The sequence below is a fragment of the Pygoscelis adeliae genome, unplaced genomic scaffold (genome assembly GCF_000699105.1).
Source record: "Pygoscelis adeliae isolate BGI_AS28 unplaced genomic scaffold, ASM69910v1 Scaffold41, whole genome shotgun sequence".
In the NCBI taxonomy this organism is placed as follows: Eukaryota; Metazoa; Chordata; class Aves; order Sphenisciformes; family Spheniscidae; genus Pygoscelis; species Pygoscelis adeliae.
Genome location: NW_008824373.1, coordinates 3,010,112 through 3,033,012, shown reverse-complemented (window position 1 = coordinate 3,033,012; position 22,901 = coordinate 3,010,112). Strand labels below are relative to the sequence as shown.

The window sequence follows — 22,901 nt, the reverse complement described above, 5'->3', positions numbered from 1 at the left end:
CATTGTATCAGCAGAACGGAAAATCTGAACTCAAAGATTCTGGATCACTCTACCTTGCCATTCAGAGAAGTATGCAGTTTGGTTAAAGGACCTTTGGTGTCTTCTGGCAATTTACCTAAAATCTTGGTCCGGACCTGTATGAGACAAGAATGGAAATAATCTGTAATATTAATTACCATTTTAGCTGTAGGCATATATAAACAGAAGATAATTAAATATTAAATAAACATCACTGATCTACTTGAGACTGTTAAAAAGGAACTGTTATCTATGTACCTCACTTGTGATTGCAGAATAATTTTCTGTTGTCATCATTGAATCAGATGCTAGGAAGTTGAAAATAAGATTTGTAATATCTGTACAGACAGTCTTCAACAGGTGTTTGGCAAGGTTAGTCTGAGTCTCATCTGTTAAAAGAAAGAAGTCATTAAAAGTAACTTATTACAGTTATCTGATTCCTATGACAGTTATCACAGCACCTCCTAAAACAGGGACTCTATCAATCATGAGTAGTATGAGAAAGTTATCTGGATACATGAGGCTAACATGCCTCATTTGCAGTTGCTCATGGAACAGAAGATAATTAAATATTAAATAAACATCACTGATCTACTTGAGACTGTTAAAAAGGAACTGTTATCTATGTACCTCACTTGTGATTGCAGAATAATTTTCTGTTGTCATCATTGAATCAGATGCTAGGAAGTTGAAAATAAGATTTGTAATATCTGTACAGACAGTCTTCAACAGGTGTTTGGCAAGGTTAGTCTGAGTCTCATCTGTTAAAAGAAAGAAGTCATTAAAAGTAACTTATAGTTATCTGATTCCTATGACAGTTATCACAGCACCTCCTAAAACAGGGACTCTATCAATCATGAGTAGTATGAGAAAGTTATCTGGATACATGAGGCTAACATGCCTCATTTGCAGTTGCTCATGGAACATTCTTCAGTGAAAAATGTGAGCTTTCAGGTCTGTAAGCACATTTTAATGCATTGTTAGTATTTCAAAGGTGTACCTGTATAAGCAGTAAACTAGCCCCTGTACAATCCTCCTGAACCACTAATGAACAATCACTGCTATCCATCAACCAATAAAAAGTATGTAAAGGAAAAGTCTACAGGACAAGCAGTTAAACAGAAGAGCAGGCACATGACTTTAAGACTGAAACAGTAGAAATTTAGAAAAAAGAGGCTACAGAATACATGTACAAGAACAGAGGCTAATGGGAAATAATTCCATTTATTCCTAAACATAGGAATATTGGGATTTTTTGCTAGTGTTTCCTTCTGTTATAAATTTTCCGCAGGGAAAGTTCTACAAGAAAGCTGAATACAGCAGAGAATCTTGGAAACATCTACAATATTTTCCTGATGCTACTTTTCTGTCACAAAATATAGGTAGCTAAAGAAGACACCTTACAAAGTAGCCCACTGCAAAATGAATCTACATCTTTTTGAAAAACTACCCTCAAGGATCAGCTACTTTCAGTATCAAACCTAAAAGAGGTTTTAACAGGGGCTTGTTAGAATCAGGTAGTATTCAATTCTTTCATTAGTGGCACAGGTGACAGAATGAAGTAAGCTTACTAATTCCTCTCCCTTTCCTCCCCCCGACAATAAAAACTGGGAAGGGATGCAAACACTTTGGAAGGAAGGACAAGAACCCACAATTATCTTGACAGAAGATATAATAGTCTATGGATATGAAATAAAGAGAACATATTTCAGTAAGTGTGCAAAGCAATGCACTCCAGCATAAGGTCAGTGTTAGGCAGTATAAACACATGTCTAAGTTTTTCCTTTTTAAACTGTTCCTCTTCTTTGACCTTGAATGTAGATTCTGGAACAAATTCATCATCCTTAAAGAAGCATATTCATTTTTTAAAGTATATACTTATTGTACCTGTGAAATGCTTTGTTCCCTTTTCGAATAACCGAACGTTGTTGTACAAGTTTGAGAATTCCTCCTGCAAGTCCTTCATAGTCTGTCTTCTGCTAGCTCCAGAGGAAGATGTTGAAGATGTAAAAACAGAACGCACAACTTCCTGATAAGTTTTTGTTAAAGGTCTTAGAACAGGGAAGAAGAAAGGAGAAAAAGGGAACATTAAGCAAAGTGTAAAACTGTAGAAGGTTTTTCCAAACATATCAGCAACAGAGAAAGCTCCCTCATTTCACAGTAAATGAATGGGGCATGAATGCCACAGAATGGTGAAATAAATAAAAAGCAAATAATTGAAATAGGAAAAAAGCACTAGGAAATTAAAATGTACTTTTGTAATTGCAGAAGTACTATTGGTTACAGTACACATGGTATGTAAATGCTTGCCAAGGTTTTAACTCATAACAACTCCTAAATGGGAACAAGATGAAACATAGAAAAGATTTCCAGAAGCAACGCTATTCACAAACTCTTTCAGGGGTCTGTGGACAAATTTCAGATCAATGAGAGCTGTAAGCGGGGAAGACTTAAGTTGCATGAAAATAGCACAGGCCCGTCTAAAGATGCAGTTATTGTTGCACTCCCAAGTTTATTCAAGCTTGGGCTGTTACAGTCCTATCATGTCCTTTTTGCCCTGAACACACATATTTACATCCTCTCTCTTGTATGGAACATCTTTTAAAAGAAGTTATTCATCTTTGCTTGGATCAGTTTGCTGACCTAGCTTACTACCCAGTTCACACAGGTACCAGCAGAGCCACAAAAGACAGGGAACATGAACATATACCAAGGGCTGTACAGAAGATGGGACTGATGAAACCCCAACATGGATCAGTGTAAGGGGGTGGAAATACACCCATGAACCAGAAAATACGCTTGCTGACAAAGGACGCAGAACCACCTACTGCTAAGCAGAAGCATTATTTCTCATTACTGCGTCAGCACAGCTTTCTAATACATAAGCAAGTATGTAACATGGAGCTGTATAGACAAAGAATATTGTGGTTCACTTCCATCAGCAAAACATTTTTTTCTAAGCAAGAAAACAGACTGAAGAGAAGATTCATCTGAAGGGAACCACAGACTTTCTAACACCAGTTGAATTACTGAAATTACCTTATTAGATGTTCAGCAAGTTCTGTAATAAGCTCTTCAGGGCAATCCTGCATGTGGGTCTTTAAAACATCCTGAATTTCCTCTTGTGACATGAAAGGGAACTCTGGCTGCTTATTCCTACCTATAGCGGCCATGAGCAACATTCATTGAGAAAACATTACATTTAGTTTTGCTGCAGTTACTCTGTGGCAAGAGACATTGAAATGCCTCAAAGCCCAAACCTCCACAGAAGAAACGCATTACCAACAATGCAAAAAAAGGGATGACTACACATGACAGTTAAATTTTACGCATATAAAAACTGACAAAATTTCTCTTTTGATCACTTAGAAGTTATCTTCTGTAATAGACAACTTAAGTAGTATATGAGGACATACATTTTTTGATGATACATTTCAAACTGCCGGGCCCACCCATCAGTTTAGAAACGATGACGTCACCAAGACCAAATATTTTTTTAAAATGTCAAAACTGAATAGAACGTTTCTATTTGAAGGATTTCACAAGGTTGTTGGGTCTTTTTAAACCCCATTTAGTAAGGTACACAATCATGTAACAGAGAGTATCCTAAGCTTGAGGGTACAGTATAAAATTTGAGACATGATAAAGCAAGAATATTAAACCAGACAAGAAGTTCCAGTAATAAAATCAACTTACATGCTGCTTGTAAATGCATACAAATTAGTGCATCTGTATTTTGGTTTTGGACAAAATATGAAGTCTGTCTGCACGCGGCAGAATTTAGTTTTTACACATAAGAATGAGATCAGGATGATGACAGGGAACCAGAAAAGGACAGGCACTCCATGTTCCAGATGCAGCGTGAAACAGGTTTATTCTGCACATAAGGTAACTGAATGAATGGAAATCAATGATGTCCCTAGTCGTGCCACAGTAGCAATGAACAACATACAAGGCTATAAAAACAGGTGGAAAGGGAGCTTAAATCATGTTTTGGAAGGGTCTTATTTATATTCAAATGGTTACATCTGAATTTATCTTGGGATTTTGGTTCAATCTATTTATTACAATACAGCAATACAAGCAGCAACAATTGTAAAACATGAAAGGCTACATCAAAAAAAAGGTGATGTAACACCGTTTTACTCCGTAACCGAGCAGGCTTGAAAAATAACTTCATTTATATGTGAATTACAGTAATCTATGGGAGTAGTATCATACAAAATTAAGATGCTGTACTTCACAACTTCAAATATTGTGTTTAAAAGTATTTTTCATCAGTATTGAAAGTCTAAAATGGAAGTACACATTTCTTGTACTTCATCGAATAAAAGAAATAACACGTGATTATGATTGTTTCATTTGCAACCACTGTTTGCTAGAAGTCTAATACTGTAGGCATTTACTTCTGAGGAAGCCATCCATGCTCCTTCTCCTAACAGTAAAGCTAGAGAAATGGGCACCAATAGGGAGCAATTCAAACTCATCCTGTAATACACATCTAAAACAAGCGAGACAGACTAGGCCTTCCAAGCACGTACTTTCCTCCATTACAAAGTCAATAGTTATAAAGGTAGCTAGCTCAGATGTAGAAGTCTCAGTTAAACAGATGAATCTTATTTAAAATATTAAAACTTTATTTTGACTGTATATTTTATCCCTATGAGGAAAAACATCTAAGTACTGTTTCATTGCTATGATTTGTTAATTTATGGTAATTAAGCTTTGGAACTGGATGAGAACTTCTCCATTTATCATACGCTATTCAGCAGGTGTTAAGAAACCAAGTATAACATTCATCCCAAAATCTAAGGCATTTCTTACAAAAAATCAAATAAAAAAAAAAAAATGCTCTCATTTCCTTTACTTAAATTCTTTTTTTTAAAGACTAAGTTATACTTTTCAGTGCATATGGCATGTCCGTTTCATTTAAATAGCAACATCATATCCACTGATACAATTGTAACTAAACAGTATTCTCAACTTCTTTGATATTTTACCTGACCTTATCAATACAGTGGGGAAAAAGAGAGATGGGGAAAAGCGAGTGATAAAAACATGTTAGTATGAATAGATAGTGCCCAAAATAAAACGACAAACCTGTGCTAGTTGCTTGCGACTCTTCATCGCTGTCAGCATCCTTTCTACCTTTCTTCTTGGTTTTCTTAATCTTGATCTCTCTAGCGTTACCACCTCCTCCTCCTCTCACGCTTCCACTGCCCTCTGGTGGAGAATTATTTGCTCAGTACACAGTAAAGTTGTAGCACTTAAAAAGTTTACAATATTATGGTAATTTATCTGTGTTACTTAATGCTGAATTAAAAAACCACAACCTGATTCTAAATGTAACCTACACTATATATTTCAGAATCTTAGGCTCGTAAGTATCATTCTGAAGAAAAAAAAGCAACTGAGTCAAAGCTTTGTTTAAGTTAATGTCATTAATAACCGCAAATACTGATCATATCAAATGTACATAATGTACATAAAAAAAAAAAGAGCAATATCTTTTTCCAGCTGGAAACAGATGAGAGACGAGTGCCCATAATGTAATGGGAGATTTTCTGTTGGCTGAAAATAGCATCTCAGTAAGCATTTAGCATTTTTATTCAGTGATGCTGAACAACTGAGCTACTGAAAAATATTCCAGATAATGTAACTTTGTTAACTTTCAGAGAAAGAATCCTACATAGGAAGCATTTATCCAAAATATTCCTGGAAGCGTGCATTCAATTAACTAGAACACAAATTCTTTTTCAACTATTCCTAGATGACTATAAAGCAACGAGACGTTCCAGTTCTGACAAACATAACAAATTACTTCATTCATAGGTCCCATAATCCATGTATTCACACTGCAGACAGGATGTCAATTAGCAATACAGTCCCTCTCCACAAGGTAAGCTGTTCTGCTGTTCCCTTTTTCACAGCTTGTTCCCTTTTCACTTGAAAGAAATTTAAACTCCAGAATAATTGGTTCTATACATGCACTAAGTCTTGAGAAAGTAGTTACTTTTCCATTTAAATATAAGGTCCAAGATTTCAATTAACTACATTATGTAACAGTATCATTCAAGAAAAGGAAACACAAAGACAAGATGCTGCTACTCACAAAGCTAACTGCATCTGTTACGTGCTATAGACGGATTTTTAAGCATTACTTTGCAGGAACAGCAAACTAGTTCACTTGCAGCTAGCAGCGGATGGTGTACTTGTGAGACCACCTGAGTTTGTGACCTCTCCAAAAAAAACCCAAACAAAAGAGTTGGCGTTTTTCACGAACTTATTTGAAATGTGACTGCATTCAGCTGAGGAGATACAAACTGTTTGTCAACTGTGCAATATACTATTTTTTTTGGAAACAAGCTTCCTTCATTCTGTATTCCACTTGAATAGCCGTACAGAAGAAGCTGCAACCTGCAGTCAAGATCTTATCCACAGAGAGATGAAGCAAGAGAGACTACTGCCAGAAAAGCCGTATTTTATGACAACAGGATACATGGACTGTAACCTACAGAAAGGATTTCAAGAGTACATGCCTCTATAGAGACTTGTTTGTAACAGACTGTTGCAAATGGTATTATAAATAGACAATAGAGAATTTATCTTAAAAATTTTCATTAATCCAAGACATGGCAGAATCTGTATTTGTATGAACTGCATTAACAGTACGCCACGTCAGGTTACACGTAAACAACAGATATTGATATAGTCACGCGCAGACCTTAAGATAGGCAACGTGACATTGGCCACATTCTGCCAATACACAATAACAACATCTAATCCTTAAGCTGTGACGTTGATTGTTTTAAGGTAATACACCTAAAAAAACACTTCAGAGTAGTGCTTGCTGATGGTGCAGCATATGTTACCTGTGGATACGAATGTGTCTAGACACGTAGTACATGCTCAGCAGAGTCTCACTCCTCAGAGGGCTGGAAACTGAAGTCATTCTTTAATTGAACTGAAGACAGTTCAATTAAAGTTCAAGCTTCTCTGCCTCAGCTATGGCCAAGAAAAATCTGCTGTCTCTTGTGGCAAGAATAAGTTTAGTTTCCATGTCAACTCAGTCATGGCCTTTTTAAGAGTAGAATGTAATCTTTTATTTTGCAAAAGTATATTCAATTAAGCTAGATGCATCAGTGCTCTAATTCTGTTACTTTCAGTAGCACATAAAACTCTGCATGTGAGTTCAACGTAGATTGCTCAGCTGTGCTGTAGCAACACAAGAGCCACATAAAGTTTTTGGGACTGAAAATACAGTCTTTAGTCTGAATAATGTTTTAAAAACCAGAAAGCTTTGAAAGGGTTAAAGCCACACATTTTTATTCTTCCTCAAATTAAAATATATTCCAAACAGCCACCACTCAAATGGAGTAAGGCTTGGGATTAATTTAACCCAGAATATACCTTGAAGTAAACTGTGTGAATCTCCAAATAACTATTATGTGTGCAAACAACAGAAAATTGTCTGGCATGGGATTCTTAGAAAAGAGGTACAATATTCTCAAAAAAACCCCCATCTTAATACCTCATTTCTCAATTTAGACAGAGTGATTATGGAATTAACTTCTCAAGACAATTAAGAAATACTTTAATTTTCCTGGATCCCTGAAAAGTGGAGAGTAAGAGTGTATCTACACTGTGTAATAAAAAATGGTACAGAGGTCCCTGAGCTAATGCTGGTTTGGTCAGTCCTCATTGCACAACTCAATCTTATGGGACCATACTAATAAACGAACATGGATTCCTTGCTTCTAAAGCCAGCTGCCTTGTGTTGGACTAACTCAAGATACCTTTATGGTACTTCCTCTGCACTTCTAAACCTGAAATTAGTTATCATGGACATATCTCAGATATATCTACACCTACAGTATAATGATGAGAAGTGGTTGGATTATTTCTTAAACATCTTCAGCAATGGACTGGAGGCAACTAATGGACTACAAAATATAGTCCGCGATGACTATATGGACTTTATACTTGAATATTTCCAAGGCTAAACAAGTCTCTTTTTTTTTTTCGCTTAAGCTAAATATTGATGCCTTACCTGTTGCTTTCTTTCTTCTTTCATCCTTTTTGTCTTTTTTATTAGCATATGAATTCTCTAAACCAGAAGCCTGTTTTAAATCTTCCTCAGTGATTATATTAACGGGGTTATTTTTCATTTCCTAAAATGAAGAACAGGCACTTAATAGCAAAAAGATACACACAGCAACAAAAGATACATATGGAAACATTTCAGCCATCTGGCCATTTTTAAGTATACTAATCTAACACCATGTTTTCCAAGTGCAACACATGAACAGTTGTTTATTCTCCTCTTCAAAATTCAGCATCTGATCATACTGTTATAGTGTAATGGTATTCCCTGAGTGCAACTGAATATACATTAAATTACACTGATTACATATACAAACCTTTTCTTCATTTTTGCCCTTCTTCTTAAGCTGTATTTCAGATGAGATGTAAAGAGATGGTAACAGCAAATAGAAAGTCACATAAACTATACTCCAACACTCAATGTATATTGCATCTTGACAATCAAAAAAACTGTACCTTTTCAGCTTTCTGTTGCATCATATCAGAAAATAGATCAGCACAGCTGCTTAGAAATTTCTCACTGACCACAATGGTGTCAGTGAAGACTAAATCTGAAGAATTTTTGTTTAAAGATCTCATCACTTGCTGAAGCAAAATCCCAACATCTTCTACTGACAAAGAGCTGGGCAGAAGAGTCTAGGGTGAAGAAAATCAAAATCATTTACATACTATAATCTGTTCTAGAATGGACAGACATACTTGCATGTGGATAAACAGAATCCACAGACATCCCATTTGACATCTGTTAAGTATTTAGAATATATTGCACTTTTTAAATTAAACTAGTAATTTAAGAGTAAACACTATTTTAAATCTTCTAACATCCCAAATCAACATTGCTCTAGAATATGTGTTACCTCTGGGAAAATGCATGGCAACTTCTTCAAAATGCAGTTCAACAGATACAGAGTAACACCAAACACAAAACAACAGCAGGCCTTCTTACAAGCGACAAAGTAATGCTGTAAGGCCTAAAATTAGGATTAGCCAGGACAAAATGGCTAATATACCTCTGCTTACCAAAACTGTCATAAGAGTTCAGTTCAAACTTTTTTCCAAAAAAAAACCCCCCCACAGAAATATATTGCTCTCTAGCAGAATACATTAGCACTAATTTTGAAATGAAAGTTAGTCTTAGGTTATCTATCAACCAAATACTGATATGTCCTTCCCCTGTTTTTGTTCAGACCAACTTAAAGGCAAATAATGCCTTTTTACTTGTTATTTTACTTAAACGGAATACTCTTCTTTGACAACATGGAATTTTCATTATACATATGTGTAGTTTCAATAAAGTATCACCTGACACAAAAATAAGACAAAATAAATAAATCCAACAACAACTGAAAGGATTGCTTACCGCTACATCTATCCAGTTTCCAGAGCTGATGGCTTCCTCTACAGAGGCTTCAACTTGATCCACAATTTCCTGACCAACACAAGCTGCTCTCAGAAATAAGAGTTGTGTGGACTTGTATCTTTTTTTAATGTAGCCTGCTGGGTCAGGGATGCCAAGTCTGTACAACGCATCAAATTCTATAAAATAGTTAGATGCCTGTTACATTTAAGTACCTTCATATACATACAGGATCTGATGTGGTAATTTTTTTTGAAAGCAGGAAATGAAGAACTACATGTAGTTTTTATACAAGTAAATGCAGCCTCAAGCTGATGCTGACCTAAAACTCAGTTCAGTACAAGCTACACCTAAACATAGTTAACAGAAATACGAAGATTAAATCATGGACATGACTTTGGTCTGAGTTTTGGAAAAAAAACTTTTTTTTTCAGATTCTTATAGCATTAAGTTTATCTTTGCAATACCTTTCCAAAGTATTCTAATATAACACAAACAATATTTACAATACATACAATGTCAAAATGTTTTCTTTTCAAAAGTTACTCCAATATACTCATAGAATTGTGTAATGCCTCACAAGCAAAGCATTTTGACTATTTGGCCATTTATACTTAGATGTTCTGAAAACATTCAAAGACTTTGACAGATACTCTATCGGTCAAGCAATATTACAGAAACACTTAATACTACTACAGTAAATTATGCCGAACCTTTTCAAACTGCAAGACTAACTGTTATTTATGGACTGGCCCTTTGGGAACATAAGGGTACATTCCTCTGTTTATTCAGGTCCACATTTTCCCATAGCTCCTGTTTTAAAACACCATCGTCCAGCACCACTCAGCTTTAAGTTAGACAGGCTTTTTCAGATTCAAACCAGGACAGTAGTGCTACCCACTCCAATTCTACAGCTCTTATTTTGGAAAAGGTTCTTCCTGTGCACTGCACGCTTGGCTATCTGGACTATTACCAGCCAAAGTTTGGTTGTAATCTGGACACCTGGACTGAAACTCCAACCATGTGGGTCACACATGATCATCTGAAAAGTTTACAACGAGCAGTCTAAGAAATGTTTTCAGAACAGTAGTAAAAGCAGCATTTGTTACTCTGTGAGAAATAAAGTTACTGTTTAGCAGTATGGTTCTCTCTGCTGAAATATGGTTCTTTGTGATAAAGTAACAGACATCATTATAAGCAAGATGGTCTTTTAATGAAGGAGTATCAACTACTGTATTGATTTCCATTTATTCTTGTGAGGCTTCATTATAGACATTAGCTATATTAGGGTAAGACCAATTACCTAAACTGATTTTAGAAAGGTATTTTATCTATGAGAATATAAATTAATTACCTAAGTAACCATTCTGCTTGAAAAAGGAATCCACCCAGTTGCTTTGTGTTCTGGCATAGATGTCTGGAACAAACACAGCCTTATCCTGTCTCCCACCAACCACGGTGCCTTTTAGACGACCAGTGCTAACAAGTTCTTCTAGCACAGCTACAAGAAGAAAATAAATGAAGCGACATTTTTCACTTCGATATATCCATTAATCAAAACATAGCAATTATTTTCCCTGTTTTGTTTCTTCTCCCCACCCCCCCTTAGTTGTTTGTGCTTGTTCTAGTGAAACATTTCTGAGTTCTATCAATTATTTTTAACACTCATGAGAATGTCTTGATAAAAGCTCTGGAAATCACACAATGTTGCAAAAGAGTGAGCCACAATGGCAGTATCAAAACACTTTTTATTTAACATATACCTGGACAGTCTGAGCTTTTAATTTAGAAAATGTAGTCGTAAAAGAATCTTTCTCTGGCCAGACAATAAAATATATGAGCATTTTATTAATAACGTTCTCTTTGAATTCACTGCTTGCATGTTAACCAAGATGAAAAAAAGAGAGATCTGAACACACTAAAATGACATGAAAAATTGCTACCTAAACTGCGTAAATGTGGGCACCTCCTACTGGTGACTATCTTCACGGTTTACAATGTTCACACGGTTGCCAGTAATAACCTCCTGATAATGTGCAAATATTGCTGACAAAGAATGTATTGGTAACTCATCGTACCAAAGTACTAAGCCTTTCTCGATGCTAAATAAGGTATTTTCAATCCATTAAAGGTACACAGGAATATCTGATTTGCCTCCTATGTTCTGCTTTTGCCTTTTCCTAAGTCACTAGATAGATAAAAAAAAAATCAGTGACACCAACTGCCAAGCTCTGACGATTTCCAGAACTTTGCTAGATGGCTTTTTTATCCTCAGTTTGTGTTGATTTCTATTTCATTAAAAGACAGATTTAAATTGTCAGATTAAAAGACAGATTTTGCCCTGGAACAGAATGCTAAATGGTATCACATGGTACGGTTTCTTCCTCATTAAATACAAGTAGTAGTCAACATTACAACATGCTTAATATAGCATAAGGAGGTTTAGCTCACCTACACAGGAAGATTTACCTGAAAACCTTGTTCCAGAAGAAATACTGCATATTAAATCATGATTTTTTTTTTGTCAGATATGCCCATAGTGTAGATAGGCCTCTATAAGCTAGCAGCTATTGAACACAACTGCCATTAACAAAGCTGAACAGTACTTACACCGAAAAAATTTCGAAACTGATTTAAACAAGACATAGCTTTACGTAATCTAGGACAAGAGCTAGAAATCATGTTCTGCCATGGTTCAGTTACCTTGTATAAAATGGAGCTAGTAAGACAGATTCTGAAAATAAAATTGGATTTTTATACTTACTAATAGTTACCCTAGAAAATAAGAGTCAACATGCCTATTCTACTTAAGCAATTGTCAGAAAATACAGTTTAGTTCTCTGTTTGCAATCTCAACTTGTTTTTATTCAAAGTTTTTGGGAAAAAGAGTAAAACTTTAATAGATTTTCAAACGATTTTGTGGAGCACTAGCAATGAACCAGAGTCTTTAGAGAAAGGGGGAGAAATGAAGATGCCCATTAATTTTTGTATTATTTCAAGTGCCAGCTCTAAAACTCCAGGGCAGAGAAGGTGCTTTCATAGGAGATTTCACAGCCCCTACTACAATTATACCTAGATGGTCTTTTGTTTTAAATCAAAACAACAGGACCTTTGCAGAACTACTGTAATCTCACACTTATTTTTTAAAAGGTGATTGAGTAGTTTGTAGTGTCCTATTAGGTCTCTGTCAAAGTCTGGCAAAGACAATAAGCGTCCCTCCATGCCTGTCCTACATCAGCAACAACATTCAGAAATGAAAAACATCTGTGCTTTCATTATGCTTTGTAATTAGCGTTTTAATTTAAACAGTTTCTCATACCTAAAATTATTTTCTATTATAACTTCATGCCAGCTTAACAGGAATAGCAGCACAGCTATGTGATAGAACCAAAGACTATTGTTTATCTTGTCAACACTAAGTGTTGATTAAATAATTAGCTGTTTGTAAATTATACAACCAGTACAATGAACTTACTTTTTTTTTCTGGAAGAGACACAAAACTGACAAAGACCACTTTAAAACACATTGCTAGTAATGACAAACATAAAAAGCGAAGAGTATAAGTAATATCATTACAAGGCATTTTTCGAGTTTCCAGCATTTGTGAAATTGAAATGGTATCTCAGCAAATGGATAGAATAAAATCAAATGTACTCTGGCAGTGAGTAAAAAGTTCTTTGAAACATATGAAACTGCAGAGGAAATGAAACACAGTAAGAAAAACTAAAGGAAAAAAATGAACAAACTCACTAAAAAAAAAACCAAGAAAAAGAAAGTACTAGAAATACACTTAGCCATCATGATGATTACTGGTGACAGGAAAACACTAGAACTTCAATTCACATTAATACTGTACATGAGCAAAACATGATCATGTATTTGCAGGACCTGTTTGAAAAAGACTGTAACTGCATACTGAAATTTGTTGGGTACTACAACATTACTATTATGCAGTTTAACAGATTTTCCTTTTATTCTGTGAATACCTGGATGGCACATTCCAAAAAAAAGAGGAAACCTTAAATTGATTATGTGAAAGTAGAGTGTTTATATGATTTTATTTAATTTCTAAGATTTTAATTTTTAATGAATAAGCTTGTCGCAAAGAACAAGAAGGTAAGCAGAGAGCTGTTACAGTGGAGCTAAAGTGTGCAATGCCCTGAAGGCAAAAAGACCCAATCGAACAGAAGAGAAATATTAACTTTCATGAGAAGAGACAGAAAATCATTAAAGGATTCCGGAGACCAGCAGCACTTGGTCAGCCAGCATACAAGACTAATGGTGCTTGAAGCAGCATTTTGGACAGACAGGAGGGGGTAGTCAAAGAAAAGCTGCAACATCAGAAGTGAGAAACAATTAAGTAGTGCCTAAAAGTTTCAGCAGTTGGATAGGAAATCTTTATGCATTCCTATTTAAAAAAGGAACTGCGGAAAATAAAAGCAAACAGTTTAAGGATATGCTTTATCTCTCAGCATATAAAGACATTTAACTAAGAGCATAACAAAAGCTCTGCCTCTGCTATCACAGAGAAAAGTCAATAAATAAAATCCAGAGCAGTTAATGCCATTTGGCTACATAAAATCTGTCCCCTTTTGTGTGCTTCACTGATAAAACCGCCAATAGCTAAAGGCAAATAACAAAACAGATGACAAAATGAGTACTGTGCTTCTTGCATCATTCTGCCTCCAGAAGCATTTCATCAACATATGCTTTCATTGCTTTAGATACAGAGAACATCTCTTCAGTTATGGATAGCACAAAAGGTTTAATACTTTTTACACTAAAGAGAAATATATTGTTCTTTATTCCAGAATTAAGGCTATATACTAAAATGCTTCTTTGAAAGCATACTTCTATTAATGAAGAATCTATGAATTTACAAAAATACAAAACAGTCTGAATGAAACTCACAATAAAGTAAATGTTCTTGAAATCCATACCGAGTGATCAAGTTACTTACAGGTGTAGGCCTTGGAAAAAAGAAAAACAAAACAATATAAGTTAATGACCTGAAATTGATGTGGAGAATCTAGAAATAAGAGAAGTTACGAGAGCTGGACGAAACTACATAATATCTTAGCCCCAGGGTGCTACACTGATGGTTGAACACAGCTTACAAGGTTTTAATTTCGAATTACTATGAAGTTATATCTTGTCACAAAGCCATGACAATTATTGTAAAGAAACTTCTGCTGTCCCAAGTTTTTATCTTCATACAAATTGACGCAGAGGTTATTGACTTAAGAAAAAATTATCTATAATCACATGGGTAGACATCAATATGTAATTGACTGGGGAGCAGTGTAACGACAATGAGGATAGATACTCTCCAAACAAATGAAAGAACTACTGATTAACATTTTCTTCAGCCAAAAAACTTAAATATGTTGTATATTGTTATACTTTCCTTGTTCTCCTTTCAAAAGGAGGTCCCCATTTCAAAAAAGTGAGTCTAATATAACTGAATATTTCAACCCAGGAACTGAACAACACTCAAAGAAATCTATCCATAGGTCTTTATTTTCTGTTCTTTTTCAATCACAAGTGAATTTGGTCCATAAAGACCTATGGTAAAAAAAATTTTAATATGTGGTTGCAGATGTTGCAATTTACCTAGTAATCGCAGTGAAGAGACCACGAATGCGTGCTCGATGCCGGGACACAAAGGCTTCTGTAAAAATCACCCCACGGTTTTCCTGGTCTAGTTGTCCATGAATAATTCTACCCAAACGCCTGGATAATGCCTGTAAATAGAAGCTGGGATGACTGCTAAAATTGTATATTAATGATATTAAACAAAAATTAATCAAAAAATCTGTATTAACAGATCAGCAAATTAGTTTTGCTAAGACAGATAAAATATTCAGAAATGAGGACTACAAGTGGAAATTATTATTTAGGTATATTGAGAAAGTGTCTTACTACATGTAAGTTGATGCCTTTAAGGCCCACACTCTAAACTTCAGGGTATTCAGCTTTCCTAACAATGCCCTCTTCTATCAGATACATGTGTATCTAATGATGAAGGAAAACCTTGCAAAATAAATGAGTAAGTTTTCATTGTGCATCTCCAAACCAAAGATTTAACCTTTGTATTAATTTTGTACAAAGCAGTGGCAGACAAATTCACTATCCATTTTTTCAAACAGTCAAGATAAAAATTAGCAACAATAAACACAAAAGAAAGAGGTGCAAACAGTTTATAAATGTGCATCCTTGCAAAGTGAACTAAACTCAGGAAACATTGCCCAGGAAACAAAGAGAAACCATGTAATAATTTTTGTATGTTAGAAATGTTTTTGTAGAAGCTGATCATGTGACAAATATTAGAGGAAACCTGCTCATAAACTGAGCGTCAGCAAGGTTGTCTGTGGTACCTAATATGACTGTTCACCTAACCCATGCCACAGGATTACCCTTTGAAAAAAGTATCTTCCAAACAAAATCCAACCTTGACCGAAAGTCAACAATGGTAAGAGCTAATCCTTTTAAACACTACAATAGTCACTAACAAAGGTAAATAGTTTTTTGTTTCTACTCTGAATGTCTGGTTTCAGCCTCTAGAAACGAACGTGTATTTTACCTTTTCTGAATAAATCGAAAGGTCTCTACCATTGTATTTCTGCTTCCTGGGTAGTTAATGAGACTGATGAAATTACCCCTACATCTCTAATATTTCAAACAAATAATTTTTCAGATCTTACACTAATCTAACCTGTTCCTAACATTACTAATCCTAATCTGTTCCCAACAGTCATAAAGATTCTGAAGAAATTTTGCCCAGTAGTGAAAAGGCAAACATCAACCTCAATCTGCGAATAGGTGTTACACTGCAACCCTTATGTTTTTAATACTTTTCTTCTTAGAATGACAAGCAGCTCATCACAATTAAAGACATGGATATTGCAAAGATAACAAAAGAAGGTGAACACAATCAATTCTACATTTGCTAGGTTGGTGGCTTGCATCACCTGTATCAGGAAGTCTCCCGGAAGGTCGTACGCCTTGCAGAGTTCCGATATTGTCACCTGGCCAGTTTCCTGTAGTTTATCATTTATTTCTTCTGCTAATTGATCCAGGTAACTCCTTGTTTAAAAACAAGAAAAAAAAACCCCAACATATTAAGTGTGAAATTCAAGATCAACCTGTTAGCCACATGCTGAATTATTAATTGACCTGGCACTATACCTCTTCCTGTTGCATCTTGGCAAAAATAAACGGAAAATTATTTTAAACGAATAATGGAGAACAATGTCAGTGAAAATCTGGGGTTTTTTTAAAAGCCTGCTAAGCCGGTAGCTAGTATTAAAATTGGCCATTTATCTGCTTGTATGAAACTGTCAAAAAGCAGGAAAAGGAAAACATTATGTCAATGAGACTTATAAAAGGGCTTTAGTGAGCACGATAGTCTTAATTATTTCAACAGAGCCACATTCTTTGCCAAGAATAAATCCTGCAGCACAATCAAGATTAGAGACAACCCCATAAGAGTATTACTCCAGTGGTTGCTAAGAATGCTGAATGCCATGAAATAACTTGTTCATACATCTTAGGTTTGTGAAGTAAAGCAAGAGGTGGGAAAAAATGGGAGGGTTTGTCCATAGCTGGGGTGGATAGCAAAGCCACAGAGCAAATGAGATCTGGCTGCTGTACACAAAGACACTGGGAAAGAAATGAAGCCTCTTAAATGCAGGATACCAGGCAGAGACATTCAGTAAGGCCTTTGCTCCATGGATTCACTGGATGCTCTGCAGGGATCGGTCTCACTTGCCATTTGGAAAACAAGCACCGATCACCACCAAGCAGTCCTAGTAGCAGTCAAGAAAAATGTATTTCACTTCAGAAGCAACTAAGGGGCTGGCCATCACTTTTAGCCTGCACTGAGATGTGAATTATACATATGGCTCCTGAAAGTACTCACTCATTTATAAGCTGTCCCAGTACAAGCTGAATAGTTTTCTCAGATTTAACGATGTCATTAGCTCTGTTTTCAATGTGCAGAAGGTCCACATTTATTACCTAAAAAAAACCCCCAACAAAACCTCTTATCAGAACTTTAAATTGCAATTAGTACTCAAACATCGAGATATCACACTTACACATTCCTATGTCTTGAGGAAAGCCGCTTTTATTTTTTTATACTATTGCATACATACGCAGTTAATCTGTGATTTGAAATAAAGCAGCAATGCTTTAGGGGGAAAAAGCTCTCTTTGCAACTGTGACAAGGTTAAAAGAAACCTATATAATAAAAAATTCCAGAAAGCTATGAACAGAAAATACTAAATTGTCTTTCAAAAAGGTTTTCTGATTCCAAGTAATTTTACTCAAGCCAGAAGGGAAAATTAGTCACAGAGGAAGACTACTGGAGGATAAAGATTAGTGGAGACAAGAGATTAATGAAGGCAGAGGGAAGATCCAAAGAGGCGTGCAAAGTTAATTATGCATGCTCCTGCAGCTTTAAATTTAAATGGGAAACATATTTCTTCTCTGTGTGCCCCCCTTAGTTTATAAAGGAAGAGTTCAGAAAGAAAATCTGCATATTTTAGCAGTGATTTCAGAGGTCCCAGATTATCATTAAGCAGAGAGGAGCTTTCAATAAAGCAGTAAATGGATGGATTGAGTAATCTGCGGTACTCTGACATGAGCTACCAGCTCTTCATAAAGTTTATTCTTTTTAAAAAAAAATGACTTAGCTGGAGTATAACTGATGAACTCCATATTTACAGTATACGAGGTGAAGAAAGGAAATAAGTGCATAGTTTTTTATTACTAAAAAGTTACCTGTTGTAAGTCAACAATGTTTACTCGACCTTCAAAAAAAAGTACAAATACACTTTTAGTAATTAAAACATGTTTGAACAGATTTAGAATATAGCATAGACCATCGTGTACAACATATTTCTTCATTACTTTTTTGTAGACCAATTAAACCAACTTCAGCTTTATATATTGTCAAATCACGGAAACCACAGGTGGTCAGTGCAAGATATCCCATATTGTTCTACCCTACAGCCTTGCTGACAATCCAATACAGATATTCCAGAAGTAAAAATCACTGTTCAAACTCCCTCCCAATTAGTTTTTGCCTTGATGCTGATCTGGATTTGACCACTATTCCATGAGTATCAAAATGGAGATTGCCAAAACCTTCTACCTTTGCATGATGCTACTAACAAAAACCAGCAACTTTAAATTAAATTCAAGCTATCATACTGGTATGATACACAATGGCCTAACACAAACTGAGGCATATGTGTGGTAATAGTAAGAAAATGACTAATCTGTATGAACATAGTAAGGAACTTAATTTTCCAAACATACGATGCCATGAAATTCACCCTTAAATATAATTAAAAGTACAATACACTGTCTTCTCATTAAAACCATTGACAAAAAGCAGTTTCAAGCGTACTTGCTTCCTTATATATCTAAGTCAGATCTTACAAAGCAGATGGCTTTTCATACTGGTACAATAAAAGACCTGTCAATGACAATTTAAAAATATTATTATTACTAATGACATGAAAGGAGAATGATTTTGAAATTCTGAGTCAAGGCCAAACATCTGGGCCAGATACTCAACCATACTGAAATGCCAAATTTCCTTCAAAAGGGTTCTTAGACCACTTCTACCTCAGAAATTCTGCACGGGTGAAAATGAACCAAGTAACATATCTTGATATGCTTACCTAAAAGCTTAACACAGATCTAAAGTGAAAATAAAATAATAGTAGGTGAATTAATGTGTAGACGAAGCAATAGGAAGCAAGCTCACTTTTTTTGCAAGATTAGAGGGTACTGAAGAAAACTTTCAAATTCTTTCCGTAGTCCTCAAAATTAACTTCCAAATCCAGAGGAAGAAAGCAAATGCCACACTTACCACCACAAACGTGAAGCTCATCCCGGATCTCCCTACTAATCTGTGCTGGAGTGACATACTCTTTTCCATCAAGTGTGTGCACTACTTCCAACTGCTTTTCCGCAATCAGTTTAGTGACAATTTCTATACAGTTCCGTTCTGACAATCTATTAACAGCATAAAGAATAATCAGTTATTCTAAGTAAGTACTTGCTAAAATTATCTTTAAACTGATGTTTCAAAAATACTAAACACAGGCAGTACAATGAAGATTACTTGCTGTTCTGTGCAAATACTTTTTAAGACAAAAAACTAATTTCAGGATCCTACTTATCACCCCCCAAATCATCCATATGGCTTCACTTGCGTGGGTCATCTCTCTAAAACAGCTTTTACTCTTCTCCTCAACAGCTGTCAGCCCCTTTTGCTGTAAGAATGCACCTGCCCGCGAATTTAGGAATGGTTGTGCTCACAGAATTTGTATCTTTGATGCTTCCGTACTTTTTTATTTTAGGGGATGTTTTTGCTTGTTTGGGATTTTTTTTTTTTTTTTTTTTTTTCAGGGGTAATGCTTTTAGAGTGCTTTCCAGCACTTAAGTGGCTTTGTAGCCTAGATCTTGATGTTTGCTAATGGTGCTGTGTTCCCATGGTGTTTAGAAGCTCCTGAAATTGTCATGGGAAAGGTACATCTTGGAGTGGAGACTGCATAGTTGGGAGCGGTTATTTGTATAGATGCTTTCTGGTTTTGAATGTTATCAACAAGGGACTGCATAGCTATAAGCCTGATTACTCTGGTGGTCATAGAGCCAGTATTTGTAGGACCCCATTCAGTGAAGATCTGTATACATGCAGTTTACTTTGTCCGTGTGACTGATGTCTTCCAGGGGTCGACAGTAACAAGCAGAAAGGGACGAATTCCTGATTTGAGGACGTATTCCCTAAGGACAAGCTTGGCCTTTTTTAAATCTAGAAAAGTATTAATAAATGAATACATCCTTTCAATATATCCTTTTAAAATGGGAAATCTTTTCAAAGTTTTTTTAAATCATTTAGAAAAATATATGAACGTGTAGTCTACTATTTAACAGAGGCAACTTGGAAAATGTTATCAGCAATGGCACTCTTCTTCATAATTATAGGCTGGAGGCTACTGCGGTATAAACTACAGTAATAAATCAGACTAAGTGGGGCTCAAGCTGATCAAATACAACGCAGTAACACAAAGAAACTATGGATCAGATATCCTTGGAATCCCAAACACCTACTTACATGACAGAATTAAAATTAGTCTTACATAGATGTTATTTATATTCTGATATTAATAAATAGTCTGTTTGAGGCAGAACTCAAACGAGCTCAGGCCTGGGCAGCGGGCTTCACCTGCTGCCGCCGTGCTGCCAGCGTGAGGGCGACTTCTCTGACAGGGCGAGGGCTAAAAGTTGGTCTGAAACATAAGCGGAGCTTTCAGTGCATTTGTGGAAATATGTGCAACATTGGAAGCTGGCGTTACTGAAAACTGAAATGAAGTTTAAGCTAGAAGTGGGATGTGAGGTAAACAGTGTCGCCATTTAATGGCACCGCTATTACGCAGTAAGGAGTGAGCGGAATTCGTTTAGCTGTCAGATCAGAGGTCAGCCACGCAGTTTTAAAGGCCTTTTCGGCGGTTAGCCGAAGTTGACTTGTCTGTGGTAAGGACTGAGAGCACTGCACGCGGCAGCGCTCCCGCCCCGGGGCGAGCGGAGGAAGCCTCTGTCGTCAAAGCCTGCCACCTCCCGCGTGAAACAGCACCAGGAGACTGTGGGCTGCCCGACGGGGGGAAGGTGGTCCGTGCCGCCGAGGCTGCGCCATTGCCCTTCCGTATTTCGTGCTGGCAAGATTCTCTCTGTGGATACGGATCCTGCGTAGCCGCTGTTTTCACTGACACTGTTTTCTCTGCCTTTCAAAAGTTAGGGGAAAATGTCTCTGGCATAGTTCGTGTCATGCTGGGTGCAGTTTAAGTAGTGTGAAGAAATACTTTGCAAGATACTGGCGTAGTAAATTCTAACGGCATGTTTGTAGTGGGATAAGCATGTGGCTTCAGTTTTACTGGTCATTTTCTTTGTGACGAGAAACTAGGGGCAGGATTAGTTTAGCTTAGGTATCTGAATCAGCTGTTGAGGTCTAGTCTTGGAGCCTTCATAGACAGTGAGACAGGCTCCTCAAATTGTTGTTCAGCTCTTCCTAAAACATACGTCTAAGACAAGTTAACTAATTACTCACTGGAGGTGCCTGTTTTTCTCCGTTGCCAAAGAAGACAGCAAGGAAGATTCCTTAGCCAGACCCTTGATTTAGACATCAGTATTTAGGTGGAATGAATGGTGTATTGGAAGGGTAGGGAAAAAATGTGATAGCAATTGTGGGGGCAACTTTTATGAAGATTACATAGAAACAGGCTATCACAGGGAACATCAGGAAAAAGAACTGGGAACTTAGAACTGGATTTCCCCTGCCTAACCGTAACTGTATCTGAAGTGCTTTAATTATGAGTATAGTCTACAGGCTATGGAGAATCCCACCTAAAGTCTGAATCTCTCTTTGGGCTGGCCAAATTGGGCATTGTAGTTAAGATCCAAAAGTGAAGTAAACTGGGAACTTAGAACTGGATTTCCCCTGCCTAACCGTAACTGTATCTGAAGTGCTTTAATTATGAGTATAGTCTACAGGCTATGGAGAATCCCACCTAAAGTCTGAATCTCTCTTTGGGCTGGCCAAATTGGGCATTGTAGTTAAGATCCAAAAGTGAAGTAGAATGGTGTCCTGGTTTCGGCAGGGATAGAGTTAATTTCCTTCCTGGTAGCTGGTACAGTGCTGTGTTTTGGATTTAGGATGAGAACAAAGTTGATAACACACCGATGTTTTAGTTGTTGCTAGGTAATGCTTACACTAGCCAAGGACTTTTTAGTTTTCCATGCTCTATGCACTGAGAAGGCTGGAGGTGCACAGGGAGCTGGGAGGGGGCACAGCCAAACTGGCCAAAGAAACATTCCACACCATGTGACGTCATGCTCAGTACATAAACTGGGGGAAGCTGGCCGGGGGGGCCGCTGCTCGGGGACTGGCTGGGCATCGGTCGGCGGGTGGTGAGCAATTGTACTGTGCATCACTTGCTTTGTGTGTTATTATCATATTATTATTCTTATCATTTTATTTCAATTATTAAATTGTTTTTATCTCAACCCACGAGTTTTTCTCACCTGCGCTTTTCCAATTCTCTCCCCCATCCCACCGGGTGGGGGGGAGTGAGCGAGCGGCTGCGTGGTGCTCAGTTGCTGACTGAGGTTAAACCACGACAAATGGTTTTGACCTTCACTTGTGTGTGTATGACTTGAATTCAAGCCACAGTTGCCAGATCCGTGGAAGTAGTCATCTGTAAATAGAGCTGGGTTGTTGTTTTTTAAAAAAGTTTTTAAAGGTTAGAGTTGTGTTTTACCAGCACCTAAAAAAGGGGCAGATGAAGCATATAAACACACAACAGTTATAAGCATAGTGATATTGCACTGGCACAGGTTGCCCAGAGAGGT

The 22,901-nt window shown here is 36.6% G+C and overlaps 1 protein-coding gene across 1 annotated transcript in view; it reads right to left on the bottom strand.

Moving 5' to 3' along the window:
• UFL1 (UFM1-specific ligase 1) overlaps positions 1-22,901 on the bottom strand; it is a 42,393-nt gene that overhangs the window by 4,341 nt on the left and 15,151 nt on the right. Inside the window, exons 2-16 of the mRNA XM_009320164.1 lie at positions 19,363-19,508; positions 18,264-18,292; positions 17,401-17,498; positions 16,451-16,565; positions 15,093-15,223; positions 14,391-14,449; positions 10,833-10,979; positions 9,482-9,657; positions 8,578-8,757; positions 8,069-8,189; positions 5,119-5,241; positions 3,058-3,178; positions 1,906-2,069; positions 649-779; positions 54-134 (exon numbers count right to left, since the gene is read on the bottom strand). Coding sequence (XP_009318439.1) covers positions 54-134; positions 649-779; positions 1,906-2,069; positions 3,058-3,178; positions 5,119-5,241; positions 8,069-8,189; positions 8,578-8,757; positions 9,482-9,657; positions 10,833-10,979; positions 14,391-14,449; positions 15,093-15,223; positions 16,451-16,565; positions 17,401-17,498; positions 18,264-18,292; positions 19,363-19,508 — 1,822 coding nt within the window. The remainder of the gene's footprint in view (positions 1-53; positions 135-648; positions 780-1,905; positions 2,070-3,057; positions 3,179-5,118; positions 5,242-8,068; positions 8,190-8,577; positions 8,758-9,481; positions 9,658-10,832; positions 10,980-14,390; positions 14,450-15,092; positions 15,224-16,450; positions 16,566-17,400; positions 17,499-18,263; positions 18,293-19,362; positions 19,509-22,901) is intronic.